The 24,831-nt window shown below is 40.3% G+C and overlaps 1 protein-coding gene across 1 annotated transcript in view; it reads left to right on the forward strand.

The window, feature by feature from the left end:
* Positions 1-24,831, forward strand: part of LOC131592121 (potassium voltage-gated channel subfamily KQT member 1-like) — a 492,490-nt gene that overhangs the window by 93,930 nt on the left and 373,729 nt on the right. The window contains exon 11 of the mRNA XM_058863404.1: positions 709-823. Coding sequence (XP_058719387.1) covers positions 709-823 — 115 coding nt within the window. The remainder of the gene's footprint in view (positions 1-708; positions 824-24,831) is intronic.

Genomic DNA, 24,831 nt, shown 5'->3' on the forward strand with positions numbered 1-24,831 from the left:
ATATATTGAAGAGAACTTGCAGCAGAAATAGCTTTTGAATATTCATGTATCTGAACTTAGAAAGGCAGGTACATGTACACTGCACATTTATGATGAAATCAGCCCTATTCTTGATGGAAATGAGTTTTGAGGGTAGATCTTTAGAAAACATTGGATTTTAGCACTTACAGGGCCAGCTGCACTTCTCTGATTTTTGTAGTGTCTTAGTGAACTCATTCATTAGTTGGCTATTATATGTTTTCAAAACCTGTACTGAAATTTGTACCATTGTAACACCTGGAACATGAGCTAAACTCCAACACAGCTTGTATCCACCAAGGTTATTCTGCAGAGGATGCAGCCACATCAGTGCTGCTCCTGAGGCTTCCTAGAGAAACTTGGAACACTGGTGGTTATAGTGAGCAGATAGTACTTTGGTTTCAAGTATGCTGTTTGTATGATAGCAGAATTTTAAATTATAGTTTTGAAGGTATTAAAGCATACATATCAAATGGTGTTGAGTGAGGAAATGGAAATCTGATCATTTGTATTGTCATACCCGCATTTATATAGCAGATGTGGTGAATTTCTGTTCATGGGAGACAGCCCTCAAGAAGACAAACCTTTCTTGTGAGAGGTTCCTTGTGTTTGAACGTTGTATGTGCTATGGCAAGAGCTTTCAGATTTGTGTCCCTTACATATTATGATCTCTTTGAATCATTTGTGCAGTGGGGAGACACTTGGAAGGGCACACCCCAGACATGTCACGGGCCAACAGCTTCACCGATGTCATCGACCCAGTACCCGAGGAGTCCCCACTGCCAGCGGCATCTGACGTGGCACAGTGAGTGAGCAGCAGCTCTCAACTGATCACATTAATGCTCATTAACTATGAGGGACACCTATCACCTAGTAAGAGTTATTATTTTGCTGGCTAGCTTCACATGAAGTGATTGTGAGTTTGATCTTGTTTAACTAAATGTGAACATCTCCTACCAAATGCAAGTTTAGCCTTAAGTTTGGTGGAAGTAGCCAGATGCTTGGAAAAGCAGCACTGCTCTGTTGTGGGTGGATAGCAGTATTGGTGTCTTTGTTTTCCCACTTTTAAAGGCAGCTGACACAGTTCCTGAGAGCTGTGAGATTTACAGACACTAGTAGACTTCTCCATTAGATTAAGCCCTAAAGAAGTCTTAATATGAATTGATTGGACACTTAAATGAAATAGTCATTTATAAATACAGCCTGAAAATAGAAAGGCTATCTTATGTAATATTTTTATAAAGCAGGCACAATTTTAAGAAAATGATCAAACACAAATATGAAAGTGAAATTATTATCCAGGACAGAAAACCCCCATCAGGGAGTTCATTGCCGTTGTTGAATTTTTGCTTTTACTTGGCTTAGCAAATATTTCTAGAAATAAACAAAATAATTATACAGGACAACTCTATATTGTGCTTTAGTAATGTTCATGCTTTTGTCCTGTAATATACATGTCCAGTTTTGGGCATGGGTATTCTGGAGTAAACTTTAAATGTAAAGCAAAGCATTAAAACACAGAGGAAGGCCTGGATGGACCAGAGCATCCAGGTGCTATAACAATGCTTTATCTCCCATCAGAAATTGATACAAATAATGCTGGTGAGGAGATCTCCTGAGTTAGCAAGCTCATGAAGGTCTAGCTGATGTTTGGATGTTATGGTAATGCTGGTAAAAACTCACCTGAGATACCCTTGCAAGAGGAAATATGGGCTTGTCACTGGAAAAAACACTTTAATAAATATCTGAGATTAAAAAAAAATAAAAAAGAAAAATATTTGCTTGCCTTCAGGTAGGGAAAAATATCCACTGCGCAGTGTTCAGGATGAATTTGAAAGCCATGTGATTGCATTCTATGGTGTGACTGACTTTAAGAGGTTTCCTTTCACATCCTATATTTGCTTTCTGTCCAGGGAACTCATATAGATGATTGTGTCTGCTACATCTAAAGAAACTGTACTGTGTTTTCATACCAGATATCCTGGTTCTTGTATTTCCCCACATGTAATATTGGCCTTGCTTTCAAATGAGAGAATTCTAAATTGTTCTATCAAATTGGTCTTCTTTCTTCTGTTTATTCAGCACAGTGCAAGCAAAGAGTTTTGCATTTGAGATAAAAAAACCCTCAGTTCTAATCTTATTTCTACTCTTTAGTGCATGAAACATGGTGGTATTGTGACTTATGTGACTTGTATAGTGTAAACTGTACCTGCACTTTTAGCTCCTATTGGTGTTTAAATGCACTTATCCCTTGTGGGGAAAATAAGAAGTAGCAGAAAGATAATGAAATGCACAAATGAAAAAAGAAATTAAATTATGGATAGATTTAAAGTATTGTGCTACACAGTTTAAAGTAATATGCTCTGAAATCATTCATTCCTCTTGATGTGGATGTCAGGTGCATAGAAACAATGACATTGCAACTGCAATTGCTAAATTAAGGATTTTTGTATTCTAAGCCCCATGATAAAAAAACATATGTATAAATTATAGCTTCTAAATATTTGTAAGAAACTTCAAATGCATAGAAAACATAAGGTCAAAAATTATAGATATAAAGGTGCCATGTAACAACAAAGTCAAAACATCATTGCATCTAGTTTCTTCTAAATTGAGCACAGCAGCTTTCCCCTCTATCACTGATCATCTTATTTTCTGTGTCTGTATTTCTGCCTAGTAGGATGCATTAATTTAAGAGTTGTCCTGATTCTTGAGCAGAAATGTGTAGTGTGTCCTTATTTTAACTGTGAACTTTATGAGAGAAGCACAGAACGTGTTGTATTTGTGGATCCAGGTTTAAACTCCCAATTCTAATGCAAACAGTAAGCTATTAACATTGCATTTACCTGATACACAGATATTAGATATACTCAGTGTAATTATTTATCTTGTCTTTTGGCAGAACTGTAAGCAGGTAATTCCTGGTGTGTGCTTTGGTGTGCGAGCTTTCCAAAATAGCATAGCTTCTGCTTTTCACTTAATTAGGGCCAACAAATCTTCATCCTAGAGTTGTAAAAGCAGTCAATGATTAGACAGAAATGCTTCCAAGAGTAAAATCCAGCCAAAAGAGGGTGTGTGAGTGTATATATGTGTGTGTGTGTGTATATATATATATATATATATGAATACACAGTGAGTCTTCTCAACTTTCAAAATAAGTCAAAACTTGGCTTTCACATATCATGTTCATGCCAGGATCCCACAATGATTACAGTTTAACATGAAACACTTTGTGAACTCAAGTTTGACTTTAGCTGCCAAAAGCTAAAGTTTTGTTTGCCTCCAGCAAGTGTTTTAAGCTAAAAAATCAATCCTGCAGTAAACCTTTATTTCAAAGTCTGCAACTGGTCATTTTTAAGGTTCTTGTGTTGATTATTAAATGTGGTGCCAGGTCAACAACTGTAATGTTGTGTTGCAGCACTGCCCAGGTCTCAGTGGCGGATGCATCCACCATTGGAATTCTGATGTGAGTGGTCCACGCAAGCCTGAAGAAGCTAAGCTGCCCTAGTAGAAGGTGTCAGTAAAATCCAGCAGCAAGCTGGAAAATGGAGCTTGAGAGACCATTCTGTAGAAACACAGCTGCTTTGGATCTCTTCAACAGCTGGGATGATGTTTGTTTCTGGTGATCTCTGCACAAATGTGAACAACTCCTGAGCCAGGGGACAAAAGCATCACCTTCAGTTTATAACTCTGTGACTGCCTAAAGTTCTTGTTGGGTATCTCTTGCCCATTTCCTCAGGGGCCAAAAATCCCATGTGCTTCTGACCTGAATAGAGCTCTGTTGGTTTATAATGGCTGCTCTTGAGGTGTCCAAAGCTGAATAAAAATGATGTTGTTAAAGACTAATCAGTTCTGACAGATTAAATAAATATATTAGTTTCAATCAGTTGATGAGTAGTCCTATTTGTAGTAAGAAAAATTTGGACTGCCTCACTGCCTGGTGTAATTACTCACCTAATATTTCAAATTCTCTGATGAACAGTCAGAAGGGGACTCCATCAGTTCATCACTGTAGTTTTGCAAGAGTAAAAAAGGACCCAATTACTTTAAGACTTACTATTTTATTCTTTTTTTTTTATCTTCAGCTGGTTCTATTTTTGTGATGACATGAACCCTTGGCCATGACAACATTTTCTGTTGTACACACCACACTTCATTTTCCATCAGGAAAGAGAGAATTTGGCCAATAGACTGCACTGAAAGATTACACCAACCTGGGCCCAGATAGCACAGTCTCAGGAAAAATACACAGAGCAGCAGCTTCAGAGGCAGACATCCTGTTTTTGTTTTTCAGAGCTCTGTGGTTTAAAGCTGTGGTGTCTAAAGCTCTTTCAACTGTAAGGAAAAGCAAAAGTTAGAAATTCTATATGTCAGCATGGTTAAGCAGCTGTGGTTGGGTGTACATTTTGTGGCTCCCTGAGGTCACATGAAGGTGAATGCCAGCTGGCGGGGAGCAGGGCAGTGCTGCAGCTCAGTCTCTGGCAGGTGAGATGCACACACAGTGCCCATGGTCAGTGCTGGCTGTCCTCAGGGGACAGCTGAGCAGTGACTCCTCAACTGGAACAGGCTGCCAGGGAACTCCACCTGTTCCCCACAGGGAAAGTGGGCTTAAGTACTTTCCATGGGCTGAGAGCGAGACCAGCAGGTGCTATTCTTTCTGTCTACAGCAGAGTCAAGCTGTGCTTAGGAGTCAAACATGGGTTTGATCCAATCCTGGCTAAAACAGTTCTGTGCAGAGGTTTAGAAAGCTTGAAGGTCCTTGTGTATGAGTGTGGGTGCTGTGGCTGTGAAAATGGCTCACTGCTTCTGTTTGAGGTCTTTAAGTAATGTAACAAATGTATCCACTGTTCCCACCTCCTCCAGTTTTTTTTATTTCAAGCTCGTAGTACAAAACTGGCTCTTAGATTGTTCAAGGGAATTTTCACCTACAAAAAGATTAGCAGGAAAACCCAGGATTAAAATGTGATTATTAAACAATCAAGGGAACCCTGATGAAGGGGGGAAAGACAGATCTGAGGTGAGGCAATGGATGAAAAACAAACTTCTTTTAACAGGGGAAACTGAGACCCCGAGGGTGAAGGTGACTGAATGCCTTGTTCTGTGTTGCTGGTGAATCCTGATAGAAAAAGAGCATCCCAAATTAATCTCCAGTGGTGAGCAGGACCTTTTGTGAGGATTGAGGCTTAATGAGGCCAGAGGGTTTGGTTATCTTTGTCTCTTGGTGCTTGTTTCAGGCTGCCTGGAAGAACAGACCAAAGCTACTCCCCATGTCACCAGGGCTGGGTTCTGCAGAGATTGGGGGATACCCTGATTGCTGTGTACTGGGTTGTATTCAAAGGAGGATGCTTCATGGTTAGTCTTGGAATCAGGCTTTTCTCTTTAAAAACAAGTTTAGAAACAATGTTGGTTTAGGGTTTTTTGGTGGTGTTTTTTTTTTTTTTGTTTGGTTTTTTTTTTTTCCTAGAAGAAATAGGTTATATGATTGGCAGATATGAAATATTAGTGATTTTCTTCATTGCCCACTAACACAGGAATTTTATACAAAGTGAATGGGACAAATGGTAAAACTTACGCTAGGCCTTAAAACTTGCATTAGGTGTTATCAAAGAAAATGATCATTGTTAAGCTCTTGAAAAAGGGGATGTTAAACTCATCTTCTGACTTTCAGCCTCCCACTATCTGTAGCTGGTAGTCAAGGTTTCATCCAGATCTTAAGAATATTTTTTGTCCTTTATCTCTGCTTGAAGATCTAAGTGTGCAATTTGTAACACCAAGCATATTTTCAGTCTTTCTGTGGTTTTGGTCTATCTCTACCAGCTCCATTTATCTTTGTATTTTTATCAAAACTTCCTCCTATAGCTTATTGTTTTTAATTTTATTAAAGAAACAGGTCACCTTCTCACCAGCAATTCTATCCCACTGAATATAATTGATAATAAGTATACAATAAATATTTTCTATATTCTATATAATATATTCTGCATAATATATTCTATAGAATATATTCTATATTCTATAGAATATAGAATATATAATCTAGTAATTGGATAGTGATCTTGTGTAGGATAATTGAATCAACTATAAACTCATTAATACCACTTTCGTTACCAAAATAGTGTCCCTGGGGTACCATGAGTGGAGGGCATACATCTATATCCATTTTGTTTCCAGGTTTCTCATTGTCTGTTGGCTTTTGACAGTTATTGATTCCCATTCTCAAGTACATCGAACACAGGTATTGCTTATGCAACTAGTTCTGTCCTCAGCATGGCACTCAAAAACATTTATCAGTTGCTTCAAAGAGGGATTTTCACAAGTATCTGTCATTTCTGAAGAGAAAAAAATGAATTAAAATAGTGAAAATTTAACAGACAGTAGTAATTGCTAATCTGGTTCTATGCTTTTTACCACTATATGGTCTCATGTTAAATTACACTTTTTAGCACTACCCATTTTTGTCTTCTCACTTCTAATTTGGAACTCTTTAAAAGGGCTGCCTTGGGATTTTTTCCAGCACCCAAATTATTTTTATTACCATGTAAAATGAAAGCAAGGCTGGCATTAGTATAAATTGGTGCCATTGTGTAATACCCTTTTATAAGAATTTGACACTGGTTCTGAGGGGGTTTGGAGGTGTTTTTGAGGTTTTATTCTTGAGTCGGGGTAATTTTTTGCTCTTTTGTTCGAAAAGTGAGAACATTTGGCCAGTGGAGGGCACTGCCCTATAACACAGGAGAAACAGAAACTCCCGTTTCAACTTTGCAAATCCCATTTGTCATTTCGGCAAGCTTACTTATAAACTTAATTTATCTGCATCTGAATTTCCCCAATGTTTAACTGGCAAGTTGCCACACTAAGAAAACTCCCTACTATACTAAAACATCAGTTTAATGAGAAATTTAACCAACCCCCAAAGGCTCAGCTTGATGTGGTGGTTAGACTTTCTTTTCTGGAAAACTAACTATTGTAACAGCCCACTGAAAGCTGTCAAAATATAACTGAATACCTATTATCATGTAAACACCCATGCAACAAAATTTCCAGATCTGATGGAAAAGTGTGACATAAAAAGTTGCTTTGGAAACAGAAGCTTCTACAAAACATTTTCTATAATTGTTTTTTGTTGTTTTTTTTTTTAATAAGTTTTCTAATAATTTCACAGAATTTTAAAATGTGAATAGACTTTTTCATGGCAGGGGTGTGAAGTGAGTCTGTGATATATGGCTGTGAATATCTGTCTTGGGTAAGAAATAGTTTACAAAAATCCATCTGTTTCCATATAAAATTAAAGACTCACATGCATGGCTTTGCTTTGCACAGAAATTATTTATCTCAGTAGTCAGAAAACAGAAAAAAGGCAACTTTAACATTTGTTTTTGCAAGGAGCTGGATTGGATTCCTGGTCTCCAGTACTGGTACCTCTTGTCTGTAGTGTGAGGAGAAAGCCAGGGAAGGGGGAATCACATCAGCAGGGCTCTGTTTGGATGTCAGAATTTGTCAAGGTTTTAGTTAAATATTATTATAACTCAACTGTAATTTCCAAGCTCCTTGACAGGTGACAATGTTATAAGAGCCTCTATGTGAAGCTGCAATGGAAGCTTGGAAAAACATTACATGAAAGGGTGTTAGCTGAAGGTGACAGTGCAACCCTTCTATCAGACCACTCCAGCCTGTCAACATCAGGCCAAAGAAAAGTGTTCCACATGCAGCACTTGTGTTTTGGGGAGGGGAGGATAAAAAACCTTGGTGGGGAAAGCATGGTGGTTGCACTGCACAGAGAAGTGTGACTCTATCCCTTACAAAGAAATAACCAAGCATGTATTTGCTGTTACCCCTGATCTGGTGGTTTTGCAGTACTTTGTTTTAGCATTTCTGTGAGATTAAACTGGATGTGGCTGAACTCTGCCTGTGCCTGTTCTGGTCATAGGCACTTGGTTGTGTTCATTGTTTTTGTGTAAAATGTACTAATGTAAAGGAGAAGCAGGGACAGGAATACATGGTGTTTGCCGTCTAAACATTCAGGTCATTGGTGAGGTGGCAAGCTCCATCCATAAACCACAGGGTGTGTTTCATATTGGCAGCATTCAACACAAAAAACACTTTAGAGATTGTTTATACCAGTTGTCCTTGCTTTTTCCTTCTGTGGCTGCTCCCGTGACCGAGGCAGCCCCTCTCATACCAACCAAAAGCCCCTCCCTGCATAACAGGGTCTGTAGAAGCAATTAGGGTCAAAAATGAATGGAGAAAAGCTTGAAGGCATGAAGACACCATTTTTTTTTGGTTAGAACTTGTGGAAGAGATAGCTGAGATAAAATCCTATCATTCTTTCTAAGGCAGGAAACTTTAATTTTACCTTAATAATAGCTGAGTGTTATTCTGCTGTCCTTCTGAGCATGGACAGCAGCCCTGCAAGCCAGAATCCTGCCTTCCACTTGAGAGACTCACTTTTAATCCATACAGCCTACTTTCTGAAGAGGTGACATGCCTGTCTAACATGCTGCTCCTACAGACATTAATTTCTGAGCCAGCATCAACCATGAAAAAAGAGTACAAAAACTGTAAGTGAAAGTTAAGAAGGCTCAGTGTGGTTAAGTCACAAGTGTTGCCCTGTAAACTCAGCTTCTGAGCTTGCTAACATAGTTTTCTAAGGACTTTCCCAGGACAGTAACTGTAAACATAGATATGTGTACATTCTTTCTGTTACACGTCTTGTGATGGGCATCTCTCATGGCCAGTGCAGTGAGAAAGTGTTATCCTGACCATCCAATCCCTGGCTGTGGTCAGGAGCCTATAAATCCTGGGGGGAAAAATAAACCCTCTCTTCTTCTTTTCACCACACCTCGACCTGTGTCCGTGTGATCTATTCATCTTCAGCGGTGACACACAAGTTGTGATGGGTGATTATAGGACAAAGATGATAGGAAATAACATTTTATTACAGATGTCAGTTCTGTAGTTAGAAAATGCAATTTATGGGTGATTTCTTCAGTATTTCATCATTACCAATATGATGAAAATCTTTGAAATTTTCAAAATAACCTGAAAAACAGTATATTGATCATAAATTGAAATGGCCTCATTTGGTTATGATGTTTCACAGTGGAGTTTAAACAAACAATTTGGAGTTATGACTATATTTCTACCCAGGAAGCAGGTAAACTATCCACTTAGCTTAAGATTAATGAAGGAAGACTTTTTAAAGCGTTTTTTAAGTGTCAATTTGGTATTTTTCAAGGGGTGCTGCAGTCTTGCCTGCAGTATAGAGTTGCCAATCTCTATACAGTCTTATTCTGTATTTTCTGGTCAAGTGCCTTTCCTTAATGAAATATAAATAATTGTTCATTTCATTCAGGTGGCTTTTATAGACTTGTATAGTGCAACATAGTACCCCATGAAGCAAGATATGCTTGCCTTCAGTGCATTAAAGGATATTGGAATTCACATGACATGGCTGAATTACTGGAGCTGTTTCTGTTCTATGGGATGGACTTAAGGCTATGGATTGTTTATGGCAGCTCCAAAAATACTCTCATGAATATTTATGTCTTACTGATTTTTTTAATTTTTCTTTCCTAAAGTGCACTTTAAAGAAAAATCTTACAAGGGAAAAAGAAGTTCTTTAGTAAAGCAAATTCCATTTGCATCTTCATTGTGTGTTTAAGAACAATACCAATTCTCATTTTTCAGTGAACACTGAGACCACTGGTATGGTGGTTTGACATTGATTGATATTGGGGAAAGAAGTAAGAAACACCCATGGAAGTGATTTCTTTGAGAGAAGCTGCTGGGAGTTTCCTCTGTGCCTAGGACAGGCCAATGGCTGGCTGGTTCTGAGAACTGACAACATTTTGAACCATTTAAAAGTTAGGTCCACCTCTGTGAATTCCACATTTTACAAAGCCGGGAACGTTTTTCTCTTGGCTTCCGGCCTCAGAAGGGAACGGAGCTCTGGTGGGGCCGGCCCTGCTCCCCCTGTGCGGCCTGGGGGAGGCCGGGCCGGACCCCAGCGGCTCCCGGGTGGGGATGGAGGCTCTGGGGCTCTGGCCCCGGGCTGGGCCGGGCCACGGCTGCTGACATCTCACCCACACCAAACCCCTGCTCCAGACCACGGCTGCTGACATCTCACCGACACCAAACCCCTGCCCCCGGCCCGCACAGACTGCTCCAGGCCGAGCCAGAAGTGCCCGGCCCTCCAGCGGCTGCCGGGCCGAGGGAGGCCCCAGCGCGGGCTGAAATCCAACACCGTGACTGCTGCGGCCGCTGGGTGAGATCCTAACCCTTTCACTACACAGATGAGACCTGCAGGCCTTGTTCCTCTCTCCAGGGAGAGAAAAGGAGTGACCACACGCAGGAAGACAACATGAAGACACCAAGGTCAGTTAAGTAGGAGTCAAGCCTCAGATGGAAGGAGGATGAGGAGATGCTGAATGTGGCTGAAATATTCTTTTCATAGGGCCATGGAGATGGACAATCATACACTGAAATATCTCCTTTAATTCATGAGAGAGTAGGGGGAGATGAAATATTCAAACTGTAGATGTGAGCAGAGGCATCCACTGATGAAGCCAAGCAGATGTTGGAGTAGCTGTGGTCCCATGAGAAGCTTGAACAGAGAGGGAGATGAGGGTGATGAAGACCCTTTGCACCAGAGAGAGAAGAAGAAAACCTCTGTTCCCAGAGATGATCACAGAGACAGATGAAGAGAATCTTTGCCTTTGCACAACTTATTCTCAAAATAATACCCCATGAGTTCATGGCCCATGGATGCACCTCTAAGAGGGCTGTGAAAATGGGAGGAATGTCACAATGCAGAACTTTTTGCCCAGGCAGCAGCTATTCGTGGAAATGAAAAGCCATGAGAAAACTGTTTCTTTTGGAGAAGTGTCCAAGACATGGCAAGAGAAAATTACTCTCCCTATAAGAATTGATGGAAGACTGTTGTATAGTTGGTACTGCTTTAACATCCCAGGTTTTGTCTCCATGTTGTCAGTTGGGATAAGAGTTGGGTAGGGGGAGGAAAGGTATTCTTGTTTTATTCTGATGTTTCTTATTCTTGTAGTCCTGTTAATAAAATTTCTTTATACCTTTTAAGTTTTAAGCCTGTTTTACCCTTGTCCTAATCCATATCTCACAGCAAGAAATGAGTAAGTGCCCTGGTGATTTTATCCAGTGCTAAAACCCACCACATTATTTGATGCATTGGCTGGAAAACTCAAGTTGATGAATCTAAACCATGACAACTCAACTGCAGTAAAAGTACACTTTGAATGTATCTCCTCCATATTTCTTTTTGCCTTAAATAAAATGTAGGTGCTTTGCAATGAACAGATAGTCTATTAAAAATCTCTTACTGTGTACAGTATGTTCACAACAAAAGTTAGTATTAATTTGAGATATCATATCTTCTCATGGCTATTTTTGTGGGTAGCCCAACCAAAACTGAAGGAATTTATTCTAGACCTGAAATTCACTCATTTATATATACATATAAATATATAATACCATATCTGTGCAAATTTAAAGTAGTGGTGAAATACTCATTGAAAATCAACACACAGTTTAGGTTAAATATTAATTACTCCTATTTTTCTGTATTGGAGGTAATGGAATTATTGCGGCTAATGTTTTGTTTTGCAACTAACATGTCTGTGCAAAATAGGGCTGATATGTGAAAACTGATAGATGTAATTGCTACTTTGGTCATTTGACCACTGCATTAATCTCTGTGCTTGAAAACTCGATTTTAATAAGTTACTTTCAGGTAATTTAAATGATGGCAATTCTATAAAACCTGATGGTTCCTCATGGATTTCTCAGCTCTGACACTTTCCTAGCTGCACATGTAAAATCCTTTTATAGGCCAAACTTGATGAACTCCAAATGGGACAATGAAAGTTGCTTTTCAGGTTGGATACACTGAAATAGATGCCAGACAAATACCAGTGCCAGTTGCTTGTCTGTTTTTTCTTTTAGTGCTCTGCGATTTGGAGAAGCCATTATACTCTCTCTTTTCCTCCAGATTAAACCCTCTATCTCCAGGGCTGCTTTTCCCCCCTCGCCCAACAATGCTTCTAGATGTTATCACCACATTCTCAAAAATCTTTGCCCTAATTGCTTAGCTGTTTGTTTGTATTGCTAAGACAATTTATCTCTGGTCTCTGGGTCAAAATTAATTTATCAGACCATTACAGTACAGAAAGCTTAGTATGTGGGCACTGAAGCTTACAGTCATTACACGCTATATTGAGCTCTGTTCCTCCCAGTGCTCTGCCTGTTTGCTCCTGGCCTGCTGTAATGGCATTTTTCATAACTCACTGATACTTATCTCCCTGCTTTAGTCAGTCAGGCTGCCCATACCCGGGCACTGGCAAGAACAGATAATCTTGATGGTCTTTCTTTTTTTATTTAGTCAGCTGTCTACAATATGTGTAGTGCTCATTAGTATAAAAATATGCTTGAAAACAAAGCTCCAAGAGCTGTTGAAGCTGTTCTTATGCTGATTTCTCTTACTCCAGCAGTTGCCACTGAAGGATCCCCTCCAGTGGGTTCTGTGATTGTCCCTGCTGTAATCCAAATCCAATAATACAGTGTAAACTATTTTCCACGTGTTCCTGTGCTTACTTAGCTACTTTGTTATTAAAAAAAAATAAGAATTGCTTCTTATCTGAAATGTGTGGAACTTGCAGCATTTACCAGTCATTTCAGATAAACAAAGCATGGCTCTTCCTGTGTTTAGTTCTTTTTTTATTCCGTCAAGACTGTGGCTGCTGTAAATTTCATACTTCATCTCTGAATTTTGTAGTTTGTGGAAGTTCATATTCTTTCTCATCTTGACAAAGAGTTGTCATTGGTCTTTTTAATGTAGGAGAAGTTTCAATTTGATTTCTGCACATAATCATTTCTGTGTAACCTTGAGTGAAAGGCTTCTGTTAGTCTCATGTTATCCACCTGCCAAGCTCTGATTAAATTTTAATTTAGAAAACAAGCCCGTTAGTGTTTAACAAGCACTGGGAGAGGGGAACTTGCTAGCCAAGGAAAGGTTGTGGTACCTTGAGGGTTTTGATTGAAAATCCTTTGTCTGCCCCATCTTGCAGGGAAACCCAAGGTCAGCTCTAAGTAAAATAAGCTACAATTTGTTATGCTGATTACCTCTGCTAATTCTATACAGCACTGCTCTGTCAGTGAGGGAGAACTGCTTTGTGCCAAACTTTGTCTCAGCAGCACAAATGGGTTGGGCCTGTTCTGTCTTCTCCTGCTTGTCCCTTTTACCCCTGCAGCTCGTGAGGCACAGGAATAAAGTCGATTCCTTAGGATGGGGGATTGACTAGTGCAGTGTGAAGTGGGGAGGGCAGGGTCTGTTGCATGTGGTAGAGAAGTGGATAGGGGCTGGGGAGCTTGTGGCTGAAAACATGGGGGAATGTAAGCAGGGAAAACAGCATCTGTCTGGATGAAGATTTGAGGGCCTCTCACTCAGAGCTCCCTCGCATGTCTTGCTGGTGACTTCAGAGCTAACCTGCACTCCTCTCAGCTTCTTTCATCGTCCATAACCACCTCATCCTGCCATCAATCTCTGCAGTTTCTCCTTCTCTTTATGGGGTGGGAGAAGCATGTGTGTGTGTGTGTGTGTGTGTGTGTGTGTGTGTGTGTGTGTGTGTGTGTGTCTGACAAAAGTCCTGGACACCAAAATTTGACTTTGCTCACTATACTGAGGAGCTTTGATGGAGCACTGACTTCTAGTTCAATGCTCAAGCATCTGAGTTTTGCCTCTAACTGGTCAACAATCTGAGTTTGTGTCCTCAGATGGCCTTAGAATTTTCCCAGGAAGAATGTCTAACATCTGCAGCACCTGGAGAGAAATCTTTATCTTTTGTTACCAGTACATTTGTCCAGTGACCCAACAGCAGCTCCCTGCTGGATGTAATAAATAAACAGGATAAAGGGGGTATCCGATTCACTTCCAATTTACAGTCAGCCCTATATGTACTTAATTAAAGAGAGGTTTAGAGATAGAACCATATAGGTTTAGAGCCACAACTACATAGGTAGCTATTGGATTTCTGTGAAATGTGTCTGTAATCTGGTTTACAGAGGTCTCTCTTTCCTGTGATGTTATATTACACCTTGTTAGATTTCTTTTGTTTTTCATTTCCCTGGTTGTGAAAGCAAACCAACTGGTGTGCTTGAACCCCTGCATATTTACTCAGAGTCTAAATTTAATTTTATTACTCATGCATTGTTGGGGAAGATGAAACAGGGAAACCTTATGAATATGATTGTTTAGCAAAAGATTCTGAAAATATGAAACCTAGAATCGAAACAGAAATGAAAACTAGCTTTGAGCAATAGGAAGCTGAGTCCTAGTTACTATATAACGAAAGAACAATAACCTAGCCAGCTGAAGGAGAATCCCTGTTGATTGAACAATACCCTTCTGCTGATAGAGAATCCAAAGATCAAGCAGCAAGAGAAAAATTTGAAAGGTAGCTTTTAGAGTTTAAAATGTAACACTATATGGTAATGTAGTAGTTCTTATAGGCTACATGTATTCTCTAGAATGTGTGTCATGTAGTGGTTGGTTACTGGGAATTAGAATATTGACTATAGAAAAAGATATAATGTACGGCGACAAGAACTTCACTCTCTTACCTGCCCTCACTTGCTCTTAACTCATGCTCTCTTAACTTCATACCTTCTCTTAATCTCCGCTCTTACTTTTACCCTCTCTTAACTTCTGCACCTATCTTAACCTCTTACTCTCTTAATCTCTTTACTTACTTCTCTTCCCCTCTCTTACTCTTACTCTCTCTCTTAACTCCTTACCCTCTCTTAACTTACTGGCTCTTACTTTCATGCTCTCTTACTCTTACTCTTACTCTTACCTTCTTCCCTCATGCTCCCTGACTCCTATCTCCACTCTCTCTCTCCCTCTCTGATCACGTTTATGCTGTGACTGGCAGGGTAAATGGATCCCTTCCTCCCTCTACCTAAATAATAAAATGCTTATACCTGAACAGCCTGACCCTGGAGAAGTCTCTCACCGTGAGCGTGTTTTCTATGTCTATAATAATGCATAGTATTAAACTCTGAAAATTAAGTTAGAATTATCCTCCTGCTTACTTTACAGCAAGTCTCTGTGTGTGATGAGTAAACACACTGTGGGTGGCCTAGGGTAAAATAAAATTTCAGTGTTTGTTCGCAAGGGCAGATTTCTTCCCCTTCAACAGATAAACACCTAGCCACAGTTTAGTAGACCTTACCATCTGGTTTAATTGATGCAAGAAACAAATATCTCACAGATGAATGTAGAACTTTTTAAAAATTATTTTGGTATTTTCATAAGTATTGTAAAGCTTTTGGAGTCCTCTAGTGCTCAAAACATGACCCTTAGTTCAGATGTTTGGATTAAAGACTTTGCCATAGCCCGTATCTCAGGCCTCTGCAACTAAATTGGAAATACAAACCCAAAATATATGCCCTTACTTTATCCACTCAGTATTTATCTCAGAAAAATATTATACAAGAAAATTATAGCAACTGAGAAAAAAACCCCAAACCCTCATAGGATCACACAGTCATCCTCTCTTTCCAGTTGTATCAACTGGCCACTAATAATGCACATTTCCAAAATCTCCAGTTGCAGCATTGTGATGCTTTAATGCATGAGCTATTGAAGGGCTAGAGGTTATTTAATCTTATCTTTGCCCGTTCCTTGTTCAGAAAGTGCTTCTCTCTTTCACAAATAGAAGGGGCATGAGCTCATTATAGAATTTGTTATTCATGACATCACCATTTCCCTCACTGTTTCTCCTCTATGTGTCTTTTTTCTTCTAGCACTGTCTGAGCAAGGCAAATATCAGTATCAAAGTGTGACAACAGATGTACTTCTCCTGGGCAATGGGTTTCAGCCTGTTATTTTGTTTCAGTATTCTTGTTTGGGCAGCAAAGAGAGAGTGTAGAATTGTCTGACAATTCAGGTGGGTGACTCCCATCTTTATTAAAAAAATATTATTCCCACTTGTGGCCATGTCTTCCTTATCAACCTCTTTTAAACTGGCTTAGTTTATTGGGGGGATAGGAAAGTGAAGGAAGCAATTTAAGTCCAGGGTCTTTTGGTTTACACTGTTAGCTCTCATTTGAGTTCTTTTGTTTAAACACAGCTGGCCTGTCTTGGGCTAACACCCAGCTGTGCTCTGGCAGGTAAAATCTGCAGTTGTGCTGCTGAAGCAAGCAGTGGAAGTCCATGGAGGCAGGGAGAAATCTGAGGAACTCTGTGACATGGGACATTAGGCCAGCTCATTCTCCAAGTTTGGTGGATTAACTTTCTCCATGGACCTCTGAACCCAAATTATTAAATGAGCTGTAAGCCCTGGTGTTTACTCACGAGCTTGTGCTGAGGGGCTGAGCTGCAGCCCAGGAGCTGTCTCATAGCAGTCACTGTTAGGCAGGATCTGAGGGTCATGTGGGATTTGGAACAGTTGCAATGTTTTGCCAAACTGCATTTTCTACAAAATCACATCTCCATTCCTCTTTTGCACATGCCATTTTGCCAAGTATCTATGCAGCAAAGTATCTTTAACAGCAAAGGATGGTAAAAATTATTCTGGTATTAACCATAGCTATAGGGCTGTTATAATAATTTTATCTTTTAACCATAACATGGCTCTTATTTCTTGTTGATGTCAATCATCTGCAAGAATGTTTGATGTAGGCAGAATTTAACCGTGCTCTCTAAAGGAATTTTTAGTTTGAGGCAAGAAGACAAGAAGTCTAGCATGAAAAAATATTACAAAATTTTTCTAGTTTTCACTTTGTAGGTCAAAGTCAAGAGAACTTTGAAATGCTGATGTATTAAAACATTGTGGTGCTGTGAGTTACAAGGCTAAATGACTCGGTACCTATAGACAGTAAAACGTTTTAGGATTATAAAGACAAGAAATGAACATTTATCTTCAAGTTCTTGTTGATGCCTGTCTATTCTTAGTCAGTAGCCATGTCTTTAGAACAGTAAACCTTTTATTGTCTGTCTTCTCCAGAGAATGCTGCTTTCCAAAAGCACTGTTCTCAAAAGTATGCCTGTGATGTTGTGCTAGAAGTATTTTTAGGGGGAGTAGTAAATTATGTCAGTGGGGTGTTTTCTTTCGGCGGAAAAATGCTTTGACTCACTGGCAAAAATTGAAGTGAATGGCCATAGAAGGGCAGAAGTTTGTTCTTGATTTCCCAGCAAAAATGAGATGTGAACTCTGTGAACTAGAGGAGCATATGGCCACCTGACTTAAAATTTGACTCTGGGGAGGGGGTTGTGCTGTTTTCCTTTTCTTATACCAAGAAATGCTCTTGTAGGCATTCTGTATCTTTTTTATCTTCTTTTTTATCTTTTATATTTTTATCTTTTTGCAGCCCATTTAATAATCTGGGTTCAGAGAGCCCATGGAGAAAGTTAATCCACTGCACTTGGAGAATGAGCTGGCCTAAAGTCCAAAGTCATAGAGTTCCTCAAATTTCTCCCTGCCTTTGTGGACTTTTTTATCTTTATTTTTATATTTTTAATGTTTTTTCATCTATTTTATCTTCTGTATCTTTGCTTAGTTCTTTAAGTTCCTCAAAGAAAAAAACCCTGAGCTAATTAGTGACATTTTTAGCTTTACTGTGAACGTGGTAAAGGGAGAATGTCAATTCTTGCAAGTCTGTCACTGAGGGTGACAAGGGGTTGATGTTTCTTCTCTACCTATGCCCAAACTTACTGTGCTCATTTCTACGGTCATGTCAAAGGCTTTCAGAAGTACAACAATAACACACTACCTTTGGAGCAGAAGCTTCCTCTTCATATGGAATTTTTATTTAACAATGACAACCATTGAAATGAAACAGGACAGTGTAACTTCCAAATACTTTTTAATATTACTGCTTTGATTTTTTTTTTTTGATTTTTTTTTGCCTTTTTTTTTTTTTTTTAGATTTGAATTAAGAAACGTGATGCAAAAGGACTAAAATGGGAATAGAGAAGGGAGAAAAATGAGCTATTAAAAATCAGCTGGTTAATAGTGGTAACAAAAGAGGATTTTTGGAAAATTCTATAGAGTCTCAATAAAAAAAAGGAGTAGAGAATGCAATTACTGGTGAATTATAATAAAGACAATCAAAAGTTAGGCCTCTTCGGACAAAGAATAATAAAAAGCCAGAGATGTGGCTATTTTCTTTTGGTGGGGGATGTTTGTTGGGTTTATATGAGCTAACACAGGTTTCTTGCAGAACTCCCATGAGAATGAACAATCAGAAGGAGTCTTTTAATTTCCTTTTTATGGTTCAGAGGAAAAATTGATGCAAGAAGCTTTCTCTAGGTCTAGTTTTGTGGAAGGTGTGGCTCAAGAAAATTGGTTCCTTGTTCAGAAAGTGCCTATCTCTTTCAGTAAAAGACTTGCCTGGGTGGGGAGTCTCCAAAAGCTCTTGAGTAACTTAGGGCAGTAAATTGTTGGAATTTTGTTGCCGTTACTAAAAAAGAAGTCAAGTAGAAGCAATATTTAAACCAGCAACTTACCATCAAGACTCTCAAAGCTGAGAGTAGATGTCACTCACTTAGTGATTCACTTTGTTTCACCATATCCTTTTTCTGTTATCTCGCTGATGTATTACAGAAATCCTGACTGTTTCTTGCTCTCAGGGTTGTGGTCTCACAATCAATTTGAAATGATCTAAGACTGTGCTGCCTCTAAAACATTTGTCTGGCTCTTCCCTCTGCCCTGTGGCCTCTCTACTTGCACTTTTCCCCTTTTCTCAGCACTAGATATTATACAGGTCACTTACCTGGTTAAATACCTTCAAAAGACCTCACAGAAGTGGCTCAGAGTATTAAAGTTGAAAAGAAATTCTTAATTATCTTGGGAAAATTACTTATTCTGAAAATAAGGATTTTTTTCCATGTGGGCTTTCAAGTTTTATAGAGCTCTTAACTCTTCTTAAATTTTAATTTTTAAACCTTTTGGCCTTCTTCTTTCACTTAATGTATGGGCACCTTAATGGTATGGTCAGGTTTCTGTTTGTCTGTCCATAGCTGCGTCACAATACACTGACTAAGGGATGCTACTGAGATGACACACTAAGGTGAACTTCAGTCTGAGAGATTCTCCTATTCCTTATTTATAAAGTTCTGTTTCAGGATAGTAGTGTGAAAATAAGAAGTTGTCTTTGAAGCATGTATCCCAAAGCATCTTGATGTGTTTTCACTCCAGCATCAGAAGATGCTTATGTACAGTGCAGAATTCAAGGGAAATACCTTTATATCCACCTAGGGAGTGGCAGGCAGAGAAAATAATACCTTCAGCTACAGTGTCCTGTGTCAGATTTATCTCTACCAGAGAACAAGACCGTTTTAAAAATTCACCAGCCGGGCTCTTTCAAAGACAAAGAATCAGAATTATAAAGTCCCATTGCACAGTGTTAAATCAGACATTTGGCAAAAATGGAAACACTTCAAAGGCAGAGTGAAGAAACAGGGATGTGCCAGGATTGACTGGACAAGGAGCCAAGCTAAGGAGAAGAATGTGTGCAGTAGGAGGGGCAGGTGTTAGGGAGGACACCTGTCACCAATGCACTGAGTGACAAGAAGTAATCTACATAATTATTTGACTTAAAATATTACTCTTTCCCCACACATCTCCTTTCAAGCAGTAGAGACAGAGATGTTTTTTCCACAGTGACTTCAGTCCTGCCTTAGAAAGTATTAACTTTCTTCTTGAATTCCTTTTGATTGTCTACACAGCTTTAAGATGGAGTTTTGCACTGCCACATTTTTTTTGGACCTTAAAAGGTCTAGGCAGCTCCCCACTCTTTCACAGCTCACTTGGACTTGCCACCTGGCCCTGTTACTGCTTTCTTTGTGCCAGGTCTTCCCACCAGGACAGAGGCTGCAGGATTGCAAGCACTAATTTTTGGTATGATGGTGACTTCAGGAGTGGAAGAAGAACCCATCACAGTAAATAGGTATTTTTAGAGGTCAGATAGAAATAAAAACTCTTATTTTCCTCCTCTACTTCCTACTATACCCCAGCAACAGTTAATGCTCCAGTCCTATCTTTTCATCTTCATGGATAAAAAAGGAAATTTGGGATTTTTTAATGACATCATGTTGCACTGACTAGGACTGTTGCAGCCTGCAACCTCAGGATCTTGTCCAGGGAAGCAGCAGGGTTCTGGGGACCAGCATGAAACACCAACGAGACGGGCTCCCGTTCATGAAACCATTTATTCAGCATGAGAACAAACTCAGGTCCAGAACAGAGAGCCCCGAACAGAGGCACAGCAGGGGTTTTTGAGGGACAGAACCCCCGAGGGTTTACACCTTTGAGGGTGGAGTTCAGGGTCAGGGACCATTAGAAACACAGCAAGGGAGAACCCCCCAGGGACTCAAACCCAATCAGAACTCCTGGGCCGCCCTTCACAAGGGGTTTGGGGTGGAACAATGTTAACTCTTTGCCTCCCTGAGGCCGCTGCAACATCTGCTCCTTTTTTATTTTTTTTTTTTATTTTTATTTTTTTTTTTTTTTTTTTTCAAATTTTAATTAGGAGCTTAAAATGTTTCCAAACATACACCTTAAAATCTCACTTCTTCCACAGAGCACCCACTTTGCTTTGTGGGACACCAATAGCTCAATCACAAAACACATTAGGCAAACAGAAAAAAAACAAAATTAAAAAGAAACACTTAAACCTTGGACCACGCCGGGCAAATTAAACGGTGATGGTACTTAATACAAACATAATATTTTTTTTTTTGTTCAGTCTCTTCCAGTTTAGGATTCTTTGTTAGGAAGGGTGCAGCTCTTAGATCTCCTCTCACGAGGGGCAGAATTCTTCGATCTCCAGCTTCGGCTCCGGCTCCCATGTGGGCGTCGCCCCTTTAGATGATCTGGGTGAAACACTGGCTTTCGGAGCTCGGTTACAGTTTCGATTTCCCCAGAGGAGGTGTTGCCCACGATAGAAAAGCACAGCCCCCAGGGGTGGAGCACCGAACAAAGGGATGGGGCCAAGCAGGAGTTACTGGGAGGTTCGGGAAGGGAAGGTTTGGGACCGGAAAAGAAGGAGCAAGGCGGGAAACAAGGGATCCCAGACCGCGTGGCCGGCGCCATCTTGGGATGGGGGGGGAGGCCGGGACGGACTTTCCCGGACAGGGAACGGGGAATATGGAAAGACAGGGGGTGAAGGAGGACACGGAACGGCGGGCAGACGGCAGCAACCCCGAGCCATCTTAGCTTTTTTCACCCTTTGTCCTGCCCTTAGGAACAGAGGAAAGGGGAAGGTACAGGAAGGTATACACCAAAAAAGGAACTCCACAGAAGACAAAAACAGCCCACCGGAAGATCCATACCGTCCATAATCGTCCATAATGTTGATATAATCGTCCATAATCGTCCATAGTGTTAATAGAATCGTCCATAATGTTGATATCGTCCATAATACGTCTCGTTGGGTGATGTAAGGTGTTTGTCCCAGCGTCTGGTCTCGGCTCCCCCACCTCCGTAATCCCTTTTCTTCCCCCATGCCCGAGGCACTCTCAACCCAGTCTCCCTGCCAGGTACTCTCGAGTCCTCCTTTCCAAGGCGGGGGTCTCGCCGGCTCTCAAGCCATCAGCCGGGGACTTACGAGGTGTCCATGGAGCCGCTCCTGCTGTTCTCCTGGATGCCCGCATTCTCCACCATTTGTTGCAGCCTGCAACCTCAGGATCTTGTCCAGGGAAGCAGCAGGGTTCTGGGGACCAGCATGAAACACCAACGAGACGGGCTCCCGTTCATGAAACCATTTATTCAGCATGAGAACAAACTCAGGTCCAGAACAGAGAGCCCCGAACAGAGGCACAGCAGGGGTTTTTGAGGGACAGAACCCCCGAGGGTTTACACCTTTGAGGGTGGAGTTCAGGGTCAGGGACCATTAGAAACACAGCAAGGGAGAACCCCCCAGGGACTCAAACCCAATCAGAACTCCTGGGCCGCCCTTCACAAGGGGTTTGGGGTGGAACAATGTTAACTCTTTGCCTCCCTGAGGCCGCTGCAACATAGGACCAGTAAAAAAGAGGAAAATTCTGCACGGGAAAATCCTGTATTTACTGATTACATTGTGCACTTCCCAGATCTGCAGAGTTGTTGGCATGGACATGTGTCACTGTGTCAGGTTTTACTTTTGCTGCTAATTAGAATTTGTGAGTGTAGGTGCACAGAGACATTTTTAATTTTGAAAACTGAATGCAGTGTTTGTATGGGACAGTTGTGCTTCTGATGTGATGACTGTGGCAGAACTTGCTGTGTTTGTTCCAAGCTCTGGATGGGTTGCTCTACAACTCCTCCACAGACCTTCCAGCTAAAATATGGTGCATGCTGAAAAATGGCAGGAAAATAGCACCACACTAAACACAAAGAACTTGCAGAATGGGTATGATTATTTAGAAAGAAAACTTCTGAGTACCAGCCTTTGTAATTTATCTAGGCCTTTGGAAGTCAAAATTAGTGTTTTTGCCTTGTTCTATTCAGTGATGCAACAGCAAATTATTTTCTTCACCTATCATGGGGTAGCTTCACCTTTAAGACAGAGCAAAAAGAGGGGAAGTTGAAGCTACTGGTGGCTGATGAGAGTTTTTCCTCCTGACTAATTATCAGTCATTTTCAAAAATTGACAGCAGATCTGACCATTAAAAAGTGAATTCAACTTGTAAACACTTCCTTAAGAAGTACATTCTTACGAGCTGTCTCGTTCTCTTTAGTTTCCGGCTTTTGACAAGGTAACAGGCTCTGTCTTGGCTTTCTCCCCCCCCCTCCAGGCCGGACAAGGCCGCGGGGGGGGGCGGGGGGGAAGAAGCAGAGCCAGCCAGCCGAGCTTGGTTTTCAGTTTCTGCTGCTGGACTGAAACCTGACACCATGAACTCTTGCAGCTTTTCTAAGGCTTTAATCTTTTTACTACCTGATAGACGTACAGATTACTCTTTTTTTCTCAGAAAGACAAAGAAAGAGAGACAATCAACATGCAAAAGACATCATAGAACTACTAAAAACAGTGAGGAAAAGAGTTAAGTTTAAATAAGAAAGAAGGAATAAGAAGATGCTTTACAGCTGAAATATCTTTCTGTTACAGCTATGGAGATGGACAATAGTTTAAAAGACTCCTTTAATTCATGACTAGAGTATGGGAGGAATAGAGTATTCAAAGTGTGGACTTTAGAGAAAAGAGAAAGTAGTTGTGATACTGTGAGTTGCTGGAACTTATGAGTGAAGTGAAGATTTTAAAGCTTAAAAGGGGCCAAAGAGATGGCTGTTTTCCAGGAAGGCTCACAGAAACAAATGAAGAAGATTTCTACCTTTGAATAACTTATCCTTAAAAATGGCATCCCTGGACTCATTTGACCCACGCATACCTCAGAGTAGTGTGAGATGGGAGGAGTGAACTCTAAAAACTCCATAGATTGGCATAAAGAGACTTCTGTTTCTCTACGGGGACTAATGAGAAGACTCTAGAAATTGAAACTGTTTTTGACCACCAAGATTCTAAAATTTTTTGTCTCTATGTTGTTATGTGTACAAAGAAATAGTCAAGTAGTAAGAAGTAAAAGGGTTTTCTGAAAGTTTATTCTGGTATTCTTATTCTAGTAGTTTGTTAATAAACTGTCTTTATTTCTTTTAAGTTTTAAGCCTGTTTTACTCTTATTTTAATCCATATCTCACAGCAAAAAAATAAGTAATTTTTTGTTACTGATTTAAAACCACGACATCACCTAAAACAAACATGTCTGAAGAAATGGTATGGAAAACTTCATATTTACTTTATTTTTTTTCCCCCCCTCTGCTAAACAAGTACACTTTAAATCTCAGTAAAAGTGACCTGGACACATTCATAAAATTATGCATTCCATCAACATTTTGCTACCGTTGCCCCTCCAAAGTAACACTTTCCTCTTCCTCTTCTTCTGCTATTAATTTTCATCTGGTAATACACAGTGGCTTGCAGCTGGTCAGTAACACCTTGGTGAAGCTGCAGTCACTGCATATCCACTGTATCCACGTTCAATTAAACTCTGGAAAAGCTACTGCTTCCTATTTTGTAACAGATAGGACAGAGCAGTCTGGTGCCTGGGGCAGCAGGAGGAACAGGGAGAAGCCCACAAGCACTTTGAGGTGAGGTTTGGAACACTTGGAAAAGCTCAACGTGGCCCCATCTGGATAAGTATGCTGGGAGTGGCTCTGGGAGATGGGAGTTCATGAACTCAAATGCTTCCAGCTCGGTCAGCCTACGGAGCCTGGAATGTGGTAATATTATGGGCAGTTCTGCCAAGTGGCTAACAGAAGTAACTTTCTGTTTGGTGAATCTTGTTTGAAGAAATCCCTTCACACTTCATGACATACCCTTTACATGTTTTCAGAGAGCTCTGGGGATTTCATTTGGAGAACTCCAAGTCCTCCCACCCTGGGACATTTTCCTGAGGTCTCACTTGATATTCTTGATTTGCTGCCCTCCATTGCCTGTGGTTTTCAGCCTGGATTTTTTGAAAGATCTGGAAATACAGGGAAAACAAAGCTGACAATTTTCAGTAGGTTCATAATTGTGGTATAATCTTCAACACGGCATTCCTTTTTATAAATGCCACCTTTCACTGACTCCTGAAGATGTATCTCTTACTTCTGGACCATTCTGGTGAGAGGCAATCTGTCTTTCTTGGTGGACTCCATAGAGTTTAACTGCTTTCTCCTGGCAAGTGACCATGTATGTCACAGTCAGCAATGTTGTTAAGCTTTAAAAAAGAAAATTAGACTGTCATTTTAAGTGGACCACCATTTA

The sequence above is a fragment of the Poecile atricapillus genome, chromosome W, assembly GCF_030490865.1.
Source record: "Poecile atricapillus isolate bPoeAtr1 chromosome W, bPoeAtr1.hap1, whole genome shotgun sequence".
NCBI classification, from domain to species: Eukaryota; Metazoa; Chordata; class Aves; order Passeriformes; family Paridae; genus Poecile; species Poecile atricapillus.